At 41.5% G+C, this 20184-nt stretch overlaps 1 protein-coding gene and 1 non-coding gene across 8 annotated transcripts in view; both read left to right on the top strand.

The window, feature by feature from the left end:
- COP1 (COP1 E3 ubiquitin ligase) overlaps nucleotides 1-20184 on the top strand; it is a 241920-nt gene that overhangs the window by 202106 nt on the left and 19630 nt on the right. For 4 of the 7 annotated variants that reach the window (XR_014790395.1, XR_014790394.1, XM_084851212.1 and 1 more), the window contains exon 18: nucleotides 99-259. Coding sequence is in view for 5 of the 7 variants with exons in the window: in XM_084851212.1 (XP_084707338.1) it covers nucleotides 99-259 (161 nt within the window). In the remaining 2 variants the exon portion in view is untranslated. Of the gene's footprint in view, nucleotides 1-98; nucleotides 473-20184 lie in introns of those variants that run through there. The other 3 variants (XM_084851210.1, XM_084851214.1, XM_084851209.1) reach the window with 1 other exon arrangement.
- LOC146347728 (small Cajal body-specific RNA 3) lies at nucleotides 19932-20068 on the top strand. The gene has a single exon (XR_014791649.1).

Here is a 20184-nt window from a genome sequence, read left to right as displayed (position 1 = left end):
TGATGTTTGGGGTTGAGCTGGGGCCTAACTGAAACACATATTTAGAAATTCCTGTACACAATCAACCTGCTTCTCCTTATTTTTGCTTTTGATTGTAGGAAGTGAAAATAACTCCCTCTACCTGTACTACAAGGGCCTCTCAAAGACACTGCTAACCTTCAAATTTGACACTGTCAAAAGTGTCCTGGATAAGGACCGTAAGGAGGATGACACAAATGAATTTGTCAGTGCTGTATGCTGGAGGGCACTGCCAGATGGGGTAAATGCTTTTGCTTATTTTCTCTTCCTGTTGTATCTTAGAAAAATTGTTTTCCTAATGGAGGCTTGTCAGGCCATTTGTTTGGATCAGCCTGAGGCAAGTGGTAAACAGGTACTGAAACAGGTACAGCGGTAAACAGGTATGGAAGATTCCCTTTCAGATCAGGAAGCAACCAAGGTTTGAGTTATTTCAACAGCATGAGAGCTGCTTTCCTATGGAACACTCAAGGAATGTGTCTATGGAGGAAACAAAATACGTGGTTACAACATGCACATGTTACTGGACCTGTGCCTAGGCTGTGCCATTTCAGACATCATGTGGGGGCTTGTGTGCACATCCATACATAAAAGATTAGCGTGTCAGGGAGATGGTTCTAGCCTAGTCTTCTCCCTGACAGTCTAGTTTTCTGTGTGAAAGGAATTGGGTTTGGAGTTTTATTTTTAGTTCTTATATGGAGATTTTATCATGTGAGCTATTTATTCTTTGCAATCATACCGCCCTAGTACAGGTTTAGCCCCTCAGTGAAAACTAAACCTGGGTCACAGGGAAGCAGCTTCTATGACTGTCCTCTAATATATGAATTGGTTCACAGTACTTACTAAGTTTTTGCAAGTTAGATGTTGAAATTTGGCAATGGCATTTTGTGTAAGTGAAATGATAGAAAGTGCTTTAAAACAAAGTTAATACAATGTAATGGCTGTGATTTTAAGTCCCTGCCCTTTCAATTTAGTGGTCTTAGAGAACAATAATTTGGGGTATGTTGGCTTTTGCGATACAAAATGTCATTTTGAATGAACAGTTAACAGTGCAACAGAAGTACAGGCACTATATGAAGTCTCTACTCACACCATCTATTTAAAATTATTTTCTTCTTTAACAGTCTCAATTCTTTTTAATGGGTAGGAACTTTAGCCACATTATGAGATACTCGCCTGGTGTATTTGCCTTTCACTGAATTTTGAATATGTAACAGTGGTCATGAAGATTAGAACACAGTACTCTGTTTTGATTATCTTGATCATTCTGATAAATGCACACAGGAACGGTAATTTCAACAACTTCCTCCCCTCTTTCCCCAGATATACCCATCCTGTAAGTAAATTAGGAGGCAATTGCCTATCAATGATTCCTGAGCTTCTCTCTCTCTAGCCATCACCTTTTCATTCCTGCTTCCCCTCTTTTTGTCTCCATCCGCCACTCTTGTTTCAGGCTCACTGGCCAATAAAATACACTCTGGATTTGAGTCCCCCCTCCCTCTCCATGCCTCAGTTCGGGAAGTAGCCCCTTAAGGCTTGAAAAAGAAAGGAGAAACTAGGCTCTTGTCCCAACAATGCTCTTCCTGTCTAGCTTGCTCCCTGGAAGGTTTGAGCTGAGCAGGAGGGCATTTTTTTCAATTTTCTGATTGTTCTGTAAATTGTCTTGAGGGCTCTTGTAGCCAAATGTGAGATATTTTTAAATAACAATACAAATAAATAAAATAAATTGGGTTGTACCTTGGAAGGCTGTTTCCTTTCCCCTCAGCATGTATCCTGCAGGGAAGATGCTGGGCAGAAAAGCAGTTCAGGCCCAAGACATGCAGTGGAAACCAGGCTGTTGCCTCACTCTAGCACAGTTTGGGTTGGAACTGCCTTGCCTTGCTGCTAGTTGGAAAGAAGATACTGGCTAGATTTGCACGATCATGGGGACAAAAGAACCCATTGTTGGTTCTTTCCTTGCCCCCACGTGTGCTGATCACGCGACCACGTTCTACATAATTCCTGGCGATGTAGCCATGCCGTCTGAACCCAGCACACAATGGGGCAGGGGTGGCTTCATACCCTCCCTGCAACTCACAACCTGCAGTAGGAGTTATAGGGTGGGTACAAAGCCACCCCCACCACACTGCTGAGTTCGGAGGACATGGCAACCAGCTCTGCATCTCAGGTAATTATGTAAAATGCAATCACATGACAGGCAGGGGTAGGGAAAGAACCAATGATGGGTTCTTTCGCCCCTGCGATTATGCGAACCCAGCCACTGGGTGAGAAATAACATCCTTCCCCAACCTATAGGCAATAGAAAATAAAAGCTCTACATCAGCCCCACCCCCTGGAGGAACCCAAGGAAACTCTGTGGGTTGGATGCAGAACTTCCATAGGCCGGATTAGGCCCATCTGTCCAGAGGCTCCACATCCCTGACAAATACAGAACAAATGGTATCATGAGGGTTGCCCAGGAGGTACTTTAACCAACTGATCTATCTTGAGGTGGGAATGCTTCAGGATCGGGTCATGTTTCCTGCCTCATGGGCTGTCTGGCTGCGGTGGTGACCAGGTAGTCACATAGGGATTTGCATGTGTCTGGAGTTCACAAGCTTTCATAGTGCTGTAGGGCAAATTCCTTTGATTAAGTTACAGTAGAGGACACACACAGCTCAGCTATGTAATAGTTCCCTCGTTACCATGCAGGACAGCCTCTCTCTTTCTGTGGCTGCATTTGGACGTCACTTAAAGCCATGGTGGCTTTTGAACTATTCACAGTAGTTTATAAGCCACTGTGCCCGCCACACAATCAGGCAAATAAGCTACTGAGGGTACCTTATTTCCCTCTCCCACACAACCCCCTTATCCCCCACCAAGAACCATTCCCCCCCGCCAGCCTGAAAGAGCCCTTTTTGCAGCTTGCCTTGTAAAAGTCAAACCGCAAATAGGGCTCTGTCAGCCTGGCAGGAGGGAAATGGTTTGGGGGTGTGGGGAGAAGGGTGTGTGTGGTGGGGGAGCATGTCCCTGTGTTGGGGAACCCCTATGGCTCTCCCCCAAGCCTGGCAGGCTGAGGCACCCCGCTGGGAACCTGGTCCATTAAAGCGGGGTGAAGAAAAGCAGATGTGAGATCTGCTTAAGATCGCATCTGCTTTTCTGCATCCCGCTTTAATGGACCAGGTTCCCAGCGGGATGCCTCAACCTGCCAGGCTTGAGGGAGATTCAGAGGGGTTCCCCAAGACAGGGGCATATCCCTCCTGCCACACACACCCTTCTCCCCCCAAAAAAACATTTTCCCACAGCCTGGGTAAAGACTTCCTGTTCAGGCTTGTCCCTTTTGTGCAAAAGGGGCTCCAAGAACAAACAAAAGTTTTGAAAATTGGGGTTGGGGGCCAAAGCCACCACCCACCGAGGACTGTAGGGGCATTACAGTCCTTGGTGGGGGCTTGGATTTCACACCCCACCCCAATTTTTGCCAGGAGGGCTTGGAAAATGTAAGTGAATGGATCAAAGATCTCTATTGGCTTGCATTATATTTTCAAAGTGCCCCTTACAAAAATTGGCAGTGGGAGGGGTTCCACACACACCCCGCCATTGGTCCTTGGGTTGACGGGACCCCCGCCACGCAGGGTGGGATTCCCCCCACCGCCACCAATTTTCACAAGGGGCACTTTGAAAATATAATGCAAGCCAATGAAGCTCGTTGATCCATTCACTTACATTACATTTTCAATGTCCTCCTGATGAAAGCCAGGGTTTCCCCCCAGTGTGTTGCCCCCACAGTCCTTGATGGGGTTTGAATCCCCCCCCATTTCCAGATTTTTCTTTATTTACCCAAGCCCTGTTTTGTGCAAAATGGGGCTGGGGAAATTTTAAAAATGGTAAAATCGCAATCGGGCAGGAAGGGGCATGGGCAGCTGCTTGGGTGCAATCGGCGAATGGTGATCGCGCCCCACTTTGGCAGAACTGGCAAGGGTTTCTGCCGTCCTTGCCAAGTGGCTTGCTGGCTGATGCCCTTTACCCGTGGTGGAGTGCCAGATGATACGATAACTCACGATGGATTAAATAACCCTTACTGCAGACCATTTGTTATCAGAGTGGCTTATTTCAGCAAAATAAGCCATCGTGGATTTAAAAATGCTTGACAGACGACACAATGACCAACGATGGGTTAAATAAGCCACCATGGCTTGTTTAACCCATCATGTGTTATCCTGTCGTCCGAACCCATTCTCGTTCGTTCTCTCTCTCTCTCTCTCTCTCTCTCTGGTTCCTGGCGGCCTTCAAGCTTCTTGCTCTTGCTGCCATTCTCAGAACAAAATAGATTTTTTAGCCAAGGTGCTAGCAAGATGCCAACAAAATACAAAATACAAAACACAAACTACATACACACACACACACACACACACACACACACACACATATATATATATATATATAAATAAAGCCATCATGGCTGATGTTCTCTGTAAGAACAGTGAAGCTTGTGGATATTTAGAAGCAGGTGAGAGTACTAGCTTCTCCTTGTGCTCTTTTTGAGAATACTGTTGTTACTGGGGCAGGGGGTGTTGATTGCTGTCTACCTGTTTACCTGGCATCCTGTTAAGTTATTCTTTTTCAGTTTTCCTATGACAACCAGCATACCTTCTTTCAGCCCACGGAGAAAAGCAAACAAACTCTTAAGAAGCTTTGTTTGGTTCAGGAAAAGGCTGTCCTGTTATTTCAACTCTGTTTTTGCCTCTAATTATAGCAGCCACATTCCTCTTCTGCACATTACACTAGCAACACTTCATGACTCACCCAACAACAAGTGTTACATTTTTGCCACCAGGCCACAGCATACCTATTTTTGTAATTCTTCTAAGTGCCACTGAGCCAAGGAGTGATGTTCCATCCACATTCTCTTGAAATGCTCACTTTAAAATGCATTTCAGTTGTCATTTGGCAGAAAATCCTGCACACAAGATAGTGGCTTTCAAACACAGGCAGCCCTCCTAAATATGGTGTGGAGGATTGGAAACGAGCCATGGGCTTGCATACTCCCCCCTCCTCCTCTCCTGTTATGTGTGGCTTTTCTTTCACTTTCCAGTTTAGTCCTTACTTTTGTAGAGGTGAAGTGGATGAAAAATAGAGGACCTTTTCAGCCATGGCACCCCATCTATTCAATATGCTCTCTCAATCTTTTATTTATGTTTTACATCCCACAACACAATAAAACAGCTTAATATAAAGAATTAGTTGCATAAAATGTATATACTTACATAGAATATGTAAAAATACTACCTGGTGCCAACACAGCTTTCTTATAGGTGCCATATAACTTCTTATCCTCTCCGATTTTAAGTTTTTGGCATTTTAAATCTTGCCAATAGTTCTGTTTTATCTGCTAGCTTGTTTTGTTCTGTGTCTTTAAGGTTTTGATATTTTAATTGCGTAAACCTCCCTGGTACCTATTTCAGTGAAAGGACATATAGTAAACATAGTTTACTGTGACATCCCCATTGGCAAACTGTAGTTAGCACTTGCCCTCCAAATCAGAATCAGAAACCACCGTGTCACAGCAGACAGCAGTTGGTGCTAAACAGGAAATGTTGGGTGATACTGATGACAGAGAAGAAAGAATCTAATGTTCACATATGAATACTCACAATCCCAGACAACTGTTGTGGGTGTCTGAAAAATCAGAGATACAGTAGATAATATTGACAGTCATACAAATGTGATTGTTGATATTCACTTATCTATGTCTCAGAAGTGAGAATAATCTGGGATTATCAGCATTCATTTGTAAATGTCAATATTGACTGAATTTTGGGTATTCACTTTAAAATGAACAGAGAACTAAATAACTTTCATCAGTTACCCTGGGGCTGTATGTCCATCCTGTAGACCAATAGCTGCCATAAACCTGGGCTACTCAGCAGGAAGCCTTTGGCCCCATTCACTGGTAGTTCCAGACGGTTATATCACTAACCTTCCAATGCAAACATCTCTTGGAACTGCTGCTATTTATAGGGTTGTAGCAAATGATTCTGACTGCTTTCAGGCTGTTTATGGGATGATTGTGGAAGTATTAACGCCGTTTCATGTAGATGTTAAAAAGCATTGGGGACATGATGGAACTTTGTAGGACCCCATTGCATAAATGCCAAGGGTTGAAGATTATTCCCCCTAAACTAGACAGCCTTTTCGGAGGGATTCCATGGCCAATGGTATGAAAAAAGTTCTCACTGAATTAGCAGGGCAACACTCCATATGTCTTTCACCTAGCATAGGTCATCCTGGCAAGGCCCATACCTTGTTGATAGAACAAATGCTTGGCATACAGCAGGTCCCAGATTAAAACCCCTTAATCTCAGTTAAAAGCAAGACAGGTAGGAGGACCTGTATTTTGTATTTGGTCTGTGCTCTTATATAAATGTGAATCATATAAGAACTGCTTAAGATATTAAAGTAAAAGATGAAAAGATATGCTTGATCTCAGAGTCCTCTAAACTGTATTAATACCAGGAATTTTGTAAACTTAACAGTTTCTGTGGTGGCACTTTGTTCTTGGGATATGCCGTGGGATACCTTACCAGCTGAGCCATTATCTGGCTAAATACAGTGAGCTGGAGTAGGCAGTACTGGACTAGATGAACCAGTAGTCTGACTTCATATAAGGTACCCTCATGTGTTCATATGATGACACCAGTCAGTTGACAGTACTTTTTTGTCAATTGACTAATCCTTCATAAAACTGTAATCTGCCCTGACTTTTCAGGTAGTGTGGAAATCAGGTGAATGACCGTTGCTGTAAGAGTATGCTGAGTATTAATTGGAACATTTTTCACTTGGATATGTAAGTGCATTCACCAGCAGGGTGTAAAAGATGATTGATAAATCAAGATACCTCTGAATGCAAAATACCATGTGCTGAATAACAACTTTGTGTCAGTAGAGTAACTTGCAATCTCCGGTTGATAGGTGTGTTTGAAATGTTTTTAAAAAATAAAATAGGAATAATACTGTTGGAATAATAGTGTTAGGCTAACTGTTCTTTATGTAGAAGTATGTGATTCTGAGAGATTCACAGAAATCTTTTAACAGGCAGCCATGTTTAGTAGATGGTGGTCTATTTTCAACCCCCTCCTTTTTTTTTACATACTTCAAACATACCTATTAGCATGGCTGTGGAAATGCCCCAAAGCTACAATTCAGCATATTATACTTTGCCTTTGATTTCCTGGTTCATCACAGCAGACTTTAAATTCCTGCTAGTGAATATCTTTGTGTTCTGAAATGGGGTTAGAAGTTCTAAACCGTATAGATTTACCAACAGAAATTCATTCAGTCATAAACTTTGATTTTATCTGATTTTGTTTTACAGAGACATGTCATATCTGTAATCCTTTAAAACAACCTTGTTAAACAGGGCAGTAGGGATCTCAAAGTGAGTTTATGAGAATGCTCAGTTTCATTATAAAGCAGCATGGCAATGTCCTGCTGAAAACTGGGGTGGCATGGGGGGGTGATTTATACACAATAGGAACAGTGGAGGATGTGACACATATTTGCCCTAGAGGCCTTTGCATCTTACAAGACTCCTGCACCAACCTGTATAATAGGCTACCTTGCAGATATTTATCCAAAATAAAGAGTTATTGTTTTTCTACATTTTTCTTATAAGCAGTAATTCTCCTAAGCTATAATTTTCATAAAGAAGCAAAGGGAATATTAACATATATTCCTGTATGAAGTTTGAATCAGTTTGATTCTAACAGAAGCATTCTAGCAGAAGCAGTTGTACTGACATACTGTAACTTTTCATTGACCTCTGAACCTGTTATTGTTCAAAAGACATGAGAAAAGCATGGTTTCCCCCCTAAACTCAGGAAAGGCCAGCAGGTGTTTCAGATAAGGAACCTGGGAAAATGGTTGTCTCCCTATGCGTAGTTATGGCACAAATAAGTGAAAAATAACAGGAAATATTGTGAGAAGTAAATAAAACCAAGAGACACTTCAGATGAGAACAGCAAGACAATAAACCTGTGGAAAAGATGCAGATGTTATCCTGTTCAGGAACTTAAGGGAAGTGCATCTCAGCATTGCTGACAAAACTATGAGGTAAATTTATCACTTCAAATCATAGCTGGAAACTATAGAAAAATAACTAACGGTTAAAGAAATTTCCTTTTGTGGGAAACATACATAAGTAAGCTCATCAAAAATTTCCTAAAAGTAAGAGGCAAAATACAAACGCTCCAGGACATACCATTTGTCTCCAAGAACCAATCATCAGTTCTCACAGGATGCAGTATCTGTCTGCAGGAGGACAATGGCACCAGTCCTTATTGACTTCTCTGCTCCTTTTTGCTGCAAGCTCAGAAATGTTATTGGGTGAGAAACTGTAGTATTTAAAGAGGCAACAGTTTTGAAATGTGTTTGTGACAATGATGTATTTTGTATTTGGTCTATGCTCTTATATCAAATGTGAATCATATAAGAACTGCTTAAGATATTAAAGTAAAAGATGAAAAGATATGCCTGATAACAGAGTCCTCTAAACTGTGTATTAATACCAGGAATTTTGTAAACTTACAGCTTCTGTGGTGGCACTTTGTTCTTGGGATATGGCATGGGATACGTTACCTGCTGAGCCATTATCTAGATAAATACAGAAATCCCATATCATAAATCCTTAAGACAAGGACAAATCTATCACAAGGAAGAGTGTTACAATGCCACAAACCAGCCCCTAAATCCTAGTTTCAGTGACGGGGTTCAGACAACATGCTGTGGCTTGTCATGGGTTATATGACATGTGCACAGCGCCCAAAGGGACCAAGTTGCATATCCCACGTCCATTCAGCTTGTCATGTCATATGAACCCAGCAAGCATTCACATGACATGGCCATGGGTTATGCATGGGTCGTTTAACCCTCACGTAACCACGCTTGCTGTGTTTTCATGACATGACAACCCCCATTCAGGGGTTACATAGTCAAAATGGCGGCTGCACACACTGCAGCCTCACCATTAAATAACTCATGGTGGGCTGTTGTGTCATGTGAACAGCCCCAATGTTACGTCTGAGAGGGGGGCCTGGTGTGTCTCATGCTTTTGAAAAAGTCCCCATACAAGTCAGGCACTTTCTCAAATGTGGTGTTAAGAGTCTAGTCTTAGCTGTGGCTGCTGAGAGGAGAGCAAAAAAAAAAAAAAAAGATTACTCCTGAACACACAAGCAATTTGATTATGTAGATTAGGCATGGTCTCAATCTCTCAGCAGCATTATAAAGAAGCCATTTCATTGTGTGCTTGTTTATGTGTGTTCATTGCTATATAATATGTAGGTTGACTTGGGAAAGACTTAACAAGTAGAAATGCCATGTTTATTAGAACTATAGGGAAATGCAGATAAGAGGAGAAGATGGAATGCAAATTAGCAAAGAGAATACCTAGAATCCTTTCAGAGAGAAGCCAGGAAATAATAGTAATATGGGATTGTGAAGAGCTTATAAATTTAGCTTCATGCTGATGGGACCAGAATTATTGGTTTCTCTTCATCCAGTTCTGTTAATTGCATAGCCTTTCTGCAGCATTAACAGAATATCCTGTTAACAAGCAAACCAGGAGACTAGAGCTAAAGAGCTTTTCCCTTCTTCTGTGATTCAATGGTGTTGGTCAGTTGGTGGATTCCCAGGGCAGCTAAACTAGCATCAGTTGGTAGAAATCTTGGACTGCTAAACTAGCACCTATTGGTAGAAATATGTTCAGATTTCATGCCTTGGTATCTTCATTCTTTCCCTTTGTTATTTTTGCATATTTGCGGGGGGGTGTAATTAGGGATGCTTGATGAATTCAATCCTTGCAAATTCTAATATGAACTGAACTAATCCACACCTCCCAGACTAATATGTGAATTGGAACTTAGTTATTCACCAGTTCTTTTCACTTCCCCAATGCTTCAGCACAATTCTCAATAAAAAATATTACAAATGCATATTTTTGGGAGAAAATAAATTTAGAAATGCATACTTAAATATATCTTTATATGTGAATTTAGTGGGGGGGTGTTAAATCACAGATTAATGCAGAAACAGGGTGGAACTGATGGGTGAACACATGAAAAAGTGACATGTATATTTATTTATAAGTTTTATTACCCACTTTTCATTATAAAATTATTCCAAGATGGAGTACAAAACCACATCCCTAGATGATATCCTGTACTGTTGATCATAATCACTGGTTGTTAAGTGGCACGGCAGAAGATAATCTCAAATAGTTTATTCAGTTCAAAGTCAGGTACTGTGAACTTGGAAAGAAACAGATCTAGCTGTCTCCGAAGTATTGACTTCCATGGAGTCCCAATCTGAACTTCATCTGCATTTCATCCAGAATAACTACTTTAGAAAGGGTTTAGCCATAGGGAGATAATAGAGTCAAGTCATCGCTCTAATACTGTATGAATCTGGCTTCAAGATGCCAAATCTGGCAGAGGAGTCTAGCAAGTACTCTGATCACTGTGTCCTTCCAGCTGTGGAAGAGATATTTAATCTGTTTCAGCCTAAGATGCCTTAAAGGCATATAGCACCTAAAGAGTTAGGAGGTGGTAACTTGTATTGATTTAAAAAATTCTTACGATGATTTGAGTAAGATCCTGAATGTTCTGTGTGTGAAATGTTTGGGATAATCACCAATTAATGTCATTGGCAATGGTTTACTATACATAAAGGATATGATCTAGCTAAGGTTAACTGCTCTTAAGCCCCATTGATTTTAGTGCAGGACATGTGCTGAATTCTCCCTGTACAATCAGCAGCTTTGACATCCTTTTGTCCAATTTCCAGCATTGTCACTACGTTCTGTTCGTTCCATGCAATCAGCTTTCAATGAAAGGAGCACTCCAATGGCGTACCACGTTTGCTCTTCCATGGTAGTGCCAATTTGTACGTAGGCTCTCTTTTTCCCTCCTTAATTTCAACTCTAAACAGTGCCAGTTGGACAAGAAATATACTTAGCTTGAAATGTGTGAGACTAGAAGTGCAGTCATTTATTTAACATTTACTAACATATGCATGTTATTGGAAGAGAGTAATGTTACGTGCCAAGTAATTTTCATGTCCAGTTTCCTAAAGGAATTGCAAATTGTGCCTGCGTGTATTTGCATATAATGCTTATTAAAAGAGTACGCGTCCTATCACCTTCTAGATCCCCACAGTGGATACCATTTCTTACATGAATAATTGGAGAAGGTGCCCAGCTGACTGTAGCAACTCTTTACTCATTACTGCCACCTCAGATGTCCTACTCTTGAGATCACTATGAGTCTGTCAAGCTGTTATTATTAGTGGTACACGTGCTGACTCAAAATTTCAGTGTTTTGACACTTCAGTTCTTCTGCAAAGCCCTTTAGATAATATGATTATGCAAAATACAGGAGTTGGAATTCATTTTTAATCTTCTCCCTTTTTTTTTTTTGCACTTTTGTCAGATTTCCCATTTGCTCCCTTCTTTCACACATGCAAGTCTCTTTAGAGTTCCTTTCTGGGAAATTGTTTCTGGAAAACATGGAAAAGAATTAGGATGTCAAAACTCCCAGGTTACAGTTCTTCAGTCTACATGTGTTCGCTGCAATTAGCAGCCATATGTTACTCGAGAGAAAATTCTTTTTTGGAGAAAATTCTTCAGCACAGCTCTGGCATAGTCCAACTGTAAAACCAACTGCAACTCCATTTTACCTTTCCTGTGTTAAACTGGTGGCAGGAGAGCTTATGGTATTTTAAAATTGTCATTTTCAGAGTGAAAATAATTGTACCCTTATTTTTATGTGCCTAAAGTTGTACTATCTCCTACCCATTTACTTTACCAAAATCATTTGAGCATGAGCTTGATAACAACTTTCCTGTGGGCTTCGGTCCTATTTCTAACTCCCAGGTTTGGTTTGGTATATATACTTTACATTTGCTATGCAGGCAGGTGTAAATGTTGTGTGTTGCTACTTAAATTTGAAAATTAGCTTGAAATATTTGGTAGCTGGAAGACTTGTGTGTGAAATTGTAATCTATAGAACTTACTCTTAAATAAAAATTATTGTTTTCTGTGTTCTTCATAACTTTAGTTGTTAATCCCTTTAGAAGAATTGATGGCTTGATAAAATAGCGGAGGATAATTTCCACGTGCTCCCATTGTCACTGTGATTTTCTTGAGGAGCAGATCAACAGTAACCTTTGTGAATGAAATATTTACAGGGCACTAGTCCAGAAAGGTAAAATTAAACATTGTCCAGTTTGATTATTTGCCTTCATCCCTTCTGACTTTTCCCAAGTTTGCTTTTCACAGTACTTAGACGGTTGTGGCAATAACAGTAGAGAGAGTGACCAAAAATTTACTGCAGGCCATGTTGCTGTGATCACAAACAATAGTCACAGTGTCAGATTGGCATGATTTCTAGCCACACACAATTTTGATGTCATCGTTGACCCTCTTCAAACTAGTACAATTGATCGCACTCTAGCATCACACCTGTACAGATTCTCAGATGCTAGTGTAGACGATACAGGTCCATGCTTCATTCTGCACTGACCCAAATCATAGTGCCAAGTAGCTCATTGCATCCTACAACATCAGTTGTTTACTCCTCTTCTTGATATTGTCCTACTTGAAAATTATTACATTCTTCTGCAGTTGAAATAACTTCTTTTGTCATGATGGTATAGTGTCCAAGTCATTAATAATCCAGAAAGTGATGAGTATGTAGACTGAAGCTGAAAAATCTGAAAAGCATACAAAATGTAAAGCACCTTTTATCTACAGCAAGAACTTAATAGTTACGTCTTAACCAGTATAGTACAACGTTGGGTTCTGAATTGACCTTTTGTCAAGCAACTTAATTAATTAAAAACATTTCTGTCCTGCCATTCATTAATCAAACTTCAAGGTGACTAACAACAATCAATTAAAGCAATAAAATAAGAACAATAATATCATAAAATTATAAAGTTTGAAGAGCCACAAGGGTTAAAACAGTAATCAAAGGCATCCAATAAAACAAAGTAAACTTCCAACAGAATTTAAACATAGCCACTGAGAAGACTCCCTCTCCTTAGTCCCAACCAGATGTATTTCAGGAGTTGTTGAGACACCAAGAGGGCCTCTACTGAAAAAATCTTAATAAGCAGGTAGGCTCATATGGGAGGAGCTGGTACTTCAGTTATCCTGGTGATATGCTGTAAATGGCTTTAAAGGTAAAATCTCACATCTTAAATTTGGCCCAGAAGCAGATGGGATGAGAATGAAGCTACCATGTGAGTGGTGTCAATGACTGGGAAAGGCCCATGCTTCACTCACATTCATGTAGTTCCAAGCAATATAAAATCAGCAAAGGGAAGCAGTTCCTATATTGCTGTGAGTGTGTGTAAAGGGGACCATGGTGTGAAAGCTAATAATGGTTGTTCTACATCTTCCACAGAGTCCCTGTGAATTTTTGTCCTTCTGTGGATATCTGTCGAAACCAACAGCTCAGTAGTCAGTTGGAACAAATAAATAGTATTATGAACTGTTACAAAAAGAAGTTGGGAGACATAGAAAATGTTCAGTCCAAACCTTGAAGACCACATACTCTTTGTCCCCTCTCAAAAATATATTGCAAAACTAGGGAAAGTCATAGACGAAGCTCCAAAATGCTATGGATATTGGATGAAATGGTCAAAATGGTTTAGGATTCCTCAGCATATGAGAGAGACAAAAGCAAAGGAGAAAGAGGTTAAAGTATGTGGAATTCACACTGGATACGGTGCAATATGCTGTGTAACCAGATTTTTAAAGGATGAAATAAATTCCTGGAAAATAGGAAGAGTAGATGATTTTCAGAAAAGGTTAGAGAAGTGTTACTCAAGTTACGGGCCCATTCAGCCAATGATCTATGCAAAGACATATTGAAGACCACATAGCTTATTCCTTTGAGGGACTTTTAGTATCCATGCCAAGGTCTCTTTATGAGTGGCTCAGTTTATGTCCTCTGTGACAAACAAGGGCTTGTCACAGATTATAATTGACTCTGTTTCCTGTCTCCTAGCTGAGCAGAGCAGAGAAGGCTGGTCTCGGGGTTATACAAGGAAGCAAGCTCCCAGAGAGCAATCGATCAGGGAGAGCAAACAGGAGTTGGCCAGGGGAGGTCAGAGGGGAGGCCCCAAACATTTTTTTTAGAACATTGTTTTTTTAAACTTCTTTTTCTTGTAACACACACTTCCATACCAGTGGGACTCTGTTTTTAACCCCCAGTGAATAGAGGACAAAGCACAGGTTATCCCAGTACAATCAGAAAGCTAGAAACAAAAAAGGAATACAGACTATGGAAGGAAAAGACTCTCAGTGGTGGTGACCTGCAAGGTCTGTGCAATGTTTGTTTTCCTGCCTGAGATCAACATGGCCTACACGTGCAACAAGTGCAAGTTGATCACGCTGTTGGAAGAAAAAGTAAGAGGACTGGAGCGGTGAGTGTCGACTCCAGGGAATAAGAGAACATGAAGAGTTCTTGGACAGAACGGTGAAACTACAGCAGCAAAGTGCAGAAAAGAAACTAGAAGAGCAACAGCAAGCTGAGGCAGAAGAGGAAACGGCTGAGGTGACGACATATGAAGTAGAGGATACTCCTTGGAAAAAGGTAACAGTTAGGGGCAGAAGAACTAGAAGCCACTCTACGCCAGTGGAGCTATGGAACAGTTTCCAGGTACTTGAGGATGAGACCGGAGGGCAGCCTGCAGGGGAAGAATTACAGGGGAACCTGTAGTAGGAGACTCCTTGCTGTGTGGGATTGAAACACAAGTATGTCGCGAAGACCCGTGGACTCTCCAGGTATGCTGTCTCCCATGAGGACGGATTAGAGACATGACTGAAGGGTTGCCTACACTCATAAAGCCCACTGACAGGTATCCCTTTCTTCTCATCCATGTGGGAATAAATGATACCGCCAAGTGGAGCTATGAAGACATCACATCAGACTTTGAAGCTTTGGCAAGGAAACTCAAGAACACTGGGGCCCAGGTAGTTTTCTCATCCATCCTTCCAGTAGTTAGAAGAGGGATAGGAAGGGAAAGAAAAATACTCCGGGTGAATGACCGGCTATGAAGGTGGTGCCCTCAAGAGAGTTTTGGATTCTGGGACCATGGGCTATACTTCCTGGAAGATGGACTGTTGGCAAGGGATGGGTTGCACCTCACAAAGGCTAGGAAGAATGTGTTTGGCCACAGCATGAAGAACTTGATCAGGAGGATTTAAACTGAATCCTACAGGGAAGGGAGACGTAAAGCTGGGGGTAATAATGGATGAAGGTTCATGCACCACAACGGAGAGAATAGCTTTAATAGCGCCCAATAATAGTCTTCAGAAACATGTAGGAAGAAAGCCACACTATAAAGCTCCTGATCTTCGATGTCTATATACTAATGTCCAGAGTATGGGAAACCAACAGAATGAACTTGAAGTCTTAATACAGGAGGGAAATTATGACTTGATAGGTGCAACTGAGACTTGGTGGGATGACTCCCATAACTGGAATACAGCAATTGAAGGATATAACTTGTTCAAAAAGAACAGGAAGGACAGAAAGGGAGGTGGAGTCGCACATATCTCTGCACAGAAATACAGGAGGATGGGCTTGGTAGCCCCATCAAGAGCATCTGGGTTAAAATAAATAGAACAAAGAATAAAAGGAAACTGGTGGTCGAAGTCTACTACCAGCCACCCAGTCAAGGAGAAGAAGAGGATGAAACTTTTGAAAAGCAAATAGCCAGTATTTCAAGGAAGCATGATGTAGTAGTAATGGGGGACTTCAATTTCCCCAATATTTGTTGGGAGACAAATTCTGCAAAACATGGCCCCTCCAGGAAATTCCTGACTTGTGTTGCGGATAACTTCCTCCTACAGAAAGTAGAGGAAGGAACTAGAGGATCGGCTATCCTTGACTTGATCCTAACCAACAGAGATGACTTAGTGGATAAAGTAGCAGTTACAGGAACTCTGGGGGAAAGCAGCCATGTTATATTTGAGTTCTTGGTACTAAAGGAAGCAAGAGCCAAGTGTAGTCAGACGCGTACCCTGGATTTTAGGAAAGCCAATTTTAACAAACTCAGAACAATGATAAGTAAGGTCTCACGGCAAGCGACTCGAACGAGAAAAGGAGTCCAAGATGGGTGGGAGTTTTTTAAAAAGGAAATTCTCAAGGCACAATCACAAACAATTCCAACAAGAAAAAAAGGAGGAAGACAACAGAAGAAGCCAATGTGGCTTCACAAAAAGCTTAGAGATGACCTGAAAACAAAAAAAGGACACATATAGGAAGTGGAAAGAAGGCCAAGCAACAAAGGAAGAGTACAGGCAGGTAGGACAGAATTGCAGGGGTGGCGTCAGGAAGGCTAAAGCTGAGAATGAGCTGAGGTTAGCAAGAAAGGCTAAAAGCAACAAAAAGGCTTTCTTCAGCTACGTGCATAGTAAAAGACAGAGGAAATAAATGGTGGTTCAGCTATTAAATAAAGATGGCAAAATGATAACAGATGACAAAGAAAAGGCAGAAGTTCTCAATTCCTACTTTGGCTCAGTCTTCTCCCAAAAGAGGGTCTATGACCCCCCTGGCAAAGGCGAAGTACAGGCTGAAGGGACAGGATTGCAACTTAAGATCAATAGGCAGGCCAAGGAACACCTGATTACTTTGAATGAGTTCAAATCTCCGGGGCCAGATGAACTGCATCCTAGAGTAATAAAGGAACTGGCACAAGAACTCTCAGAACCATTGTCTATTATCTTTGAGAAATCATGGAGGATGGCTGAAATGCCAGATGACTGGAGGAGGGCTAATGTTGTCCCTATTGTCAAAAAGGGCAAAAGGAGGAACCTGGGAACTACAAACCAGTCAGTCTGACATCAATCCCTGGGAAAATTCTGGAGCAGATGATAAAGCGATCCATCTGTAAGCACCTTGAAAACAATGCAGTGATTATTCGAAGCCAACTTGGATTTGTCAAGAACAAATCCTGCCAGATTATTCTGATCTCATTTTTTGATCAGGTAACCTCCCTTGTGGACTGTGGGAATGCTGTAGACATCATATACCTCGACTTCAGCAAAGCTTTCGACAAAGTGCCCCATGGTATCCTGATGAGCAAACTAGCTCAAAGTGGGCTAGATGAAACAACGTTCCGGTGGATCCACAGTTGGCTACAGAATCAGACTCAAAGAGTGCTTATCAATGGGATCTTCTCAAACTGGGGAGAGGTAACGAGCGGGGTACCGCAGGGCTCAGTCCTGGGCCCAGTGCTCTTCAACATTTTTAGTAATGACTTGGATGAGGAGGTGCAGGGAATGCTGGTCAGATTTGCAGATGACACAGAATTGGGGGGGTAGCTAATACTTTGGAAGACAGAAACAAAATTCCAAGTGATCTTGATAGACTGGAGCGCTGGGCAGAAAACAACAGAATGACATTTAATAGGGATAAATGCCAAGTTCTGCATCTAGGAAAAAGAAACCAAATGCACAGTTACAAGATGGGGGATACGTGGCTCAACAATACTACAAGCAAGAAGGATCCTGGAATTGTTGTTGATCACAAGCTGAAGATGAGCCAACAATGTGATGTGGCTGCAAAATAGCCAATGCTATTTTGGGCTGCATTAATAGAAGTATAGCTTCCAAATTCCCTGAAGTACTAGTTCCCCTCTACTCATCACTGATTAGGCCTTATCTGGAGTAGCTGCAAAAAAGGCAAATGCTATTAGGGATGGGCAGATTCCCTACCTGCTGGTCCAGGTTGGAATCCGCCCTTGGGGGGAGGCAATCTATCCCTCCCCCCAGAATCTGCCTGGGCCGGCTCCACTCCACAGCAATCCTGCAGAGCTGGCCGCCGGGTCCGCATCACTGGTGATATGGCCAGCCGCCATTGCCGTGCTGTATCACTGGGCTAACTCTGGCTGCAAATGGCGTCCACTACACCATTTGCGGCCGTAACGCTGTTAGGTTAACCTAAATGCAGCCATTTACAGCGCATTTAGGTTAATCTAACAGCTTTACAGCCGTAAATGATATCCAGTATACCATTTGCGTCCCTGTTTTTTCACACGATAGGCTATGCAAATTATATTTACGTAGATATGGCTGCATTTAGGTTAACCTAACAGCTTTACGGCGCTCTTCAAGTACTTGAAAGCTTGTCAGAGAGAGGAAGGCTCTCGATCATCCCAGAATGCAGGACACGGAATAATGGGCTCAAGTTGCAGGAAGCCAGATTCCAGCTGAACATCAGGAAAAACTTCCTGACTGTTAGAGCAATATGACAATGGAACCAATTCCCTAGGGGGGTAGTGGGCTCTCCCACACTGGAGGCATTCAAGAAGAAGCTGGACAGCCACTTGTCAGAGATGCTTTGACTTGGATTCCTGCACTGAGCAGGGGGATGGGACTCAATGGTCTTATAGGCCCCTTCCAACCCTACTATTCTATGATTCTATGACCATTAAGCCAAACACAAGCTCAACCTGGTGTTGTGTATAGGACAGGATGATTGTGATATGTGGGTGGGACAGATAACGTCCTAGTCTTATCTGACAATATGTCCTATTGAACTGCTACTCTGAGTAGACTGGCATAAGATTGAACTGTATACAAAGTCTGGACCTGTCTGTGCAAGGCTACTGGTGAGAGAACATGCATTCAGAATGATGCCGTATAACACAATTCAGCACCTGAAAGTGGCTTTTATTCCTGTTGTGCATATGCACACAGACATTTGCTCCAACCATATAGTTATCCAGTGTAAGAAGAGAGTATACCACTTGCCCTGCAAATTCAGTGTAAATACAATCTCATCTCAGTATGCTTGCAAAAGAGTTATACTCCTTCTTTTCATTCCTAAAAAGCATGAGATGCCTTCATTCAACATCTCATGTTGTCAAACTATTTTTACTTGACAATGCTGAGAAATAATCCATCTCTAAAGCTTCCATGTGTTCCTGCATATGTCATGTGTCCCACTGAGTGTCCCAGGAGTAGGCGTGCTTTCTTGTTTATCTGTTGAATGGAAATGGGATGAGGGTGGGCGGGGGGAGAATCAGTGTTAGATTTCACAATATTGCCATTACAGTCCAACCTGTTGTGGTACAGTGAGCAAAATCAAGAGAGCAATTCCTAAGAAATTAGGAATGTTACTAGAAGAAAAATAATTTTAGTTCCTATAGTCCTTGGGAAAATTCTGATAGATGAAAGTGCTAATGTCAGAGCTCACAGTTTTTAATAGGATGAAAAGTAAAATGCTACGTTTGTTGGGAATAATCTAATTTCTCATGTTACTACTTAAAGACATGGGAGTAGATCATATGTCTTATAATATCAAATGGGCAATATGTGAAAGGCACAAGTTTATTCTGTGGTTTTGTATACAATGGCCAAATGTTCTCTTAGATTCCTTAAATTTTTTTTAGAAGTCTAGCCCTCATTGTTGGAGATTTTTTCAATCATGAAAGCAAATCCTGCTTTTAGAGAATTTGAGGCTATTGAAGGAATAGCAGAGGCTTCCATTCTTGGCTAAAGGAAGAATGTCTTAACACAACACAACTCTCGTAACAACTCCTAAATCTCTCCTAACTGCCGCATGTATCCTCAAAGTCCCAATCTTCCTCAAGATCAACTTAGCAGAAGAAACCTGCATTAAACAAGCTTTCCCTAAATTAACTTAATTGTAGAAACCTTTAAATCACTGGGGGGGGGGATGCATTTGTCTGTTCGTTAGAATTTTTTTTTCTTCATAAGCTAACAATAACTCTGACCTGGATTAAACTTGCCTCCTTAATTAATTTTCCTTCTCTCTCTTTATTTGTATGCATTAATGCGTGCAGCGAAAGAGCTTGGAATGAAAAAGGGGATGTAATAAAAGGGGCTCTTAATAATGGATCTTAGTAAAATTATAAGCTGAATAGACCTCCAGTGCAGGCAAATGAAATGTCTTTTGTCTGTACTTTCAGCCTTCCTAGAGTAAAGTGAAGGTTTCTGTCTGGTTTAGGACAGCCAACTGATCCAGATCGTTCCCCTTTACACATTTTCAGAATCTGCACACAAGCCTCAGTGCTGCAGCCATTGTTACAGCCTGGTCTACAATGATGAGTTGACATTCAGGAGAGGAGAATGGAACCAGGCAAGCACTGCTCTTTTAATGT

Source organism: Heloderma suspectum, chromosome 4 (genome assembly GCF_057233095.1).
Source record: "Heloderma suspectum isolate Gila_16-S chromosome 4, 16-S_ref, whole genome shotgun sequence".
In the NCBI taxonomy this organism is placed as follows: Eukaryota; Metazoa; Chordata; class Lepidosauria; order Squamata; family Helodermatidae; genus Heloderma; species Heloderma suspectum.
This window is presented reverse-complemented; position numbering and strand designations above follow the sequence as displayed.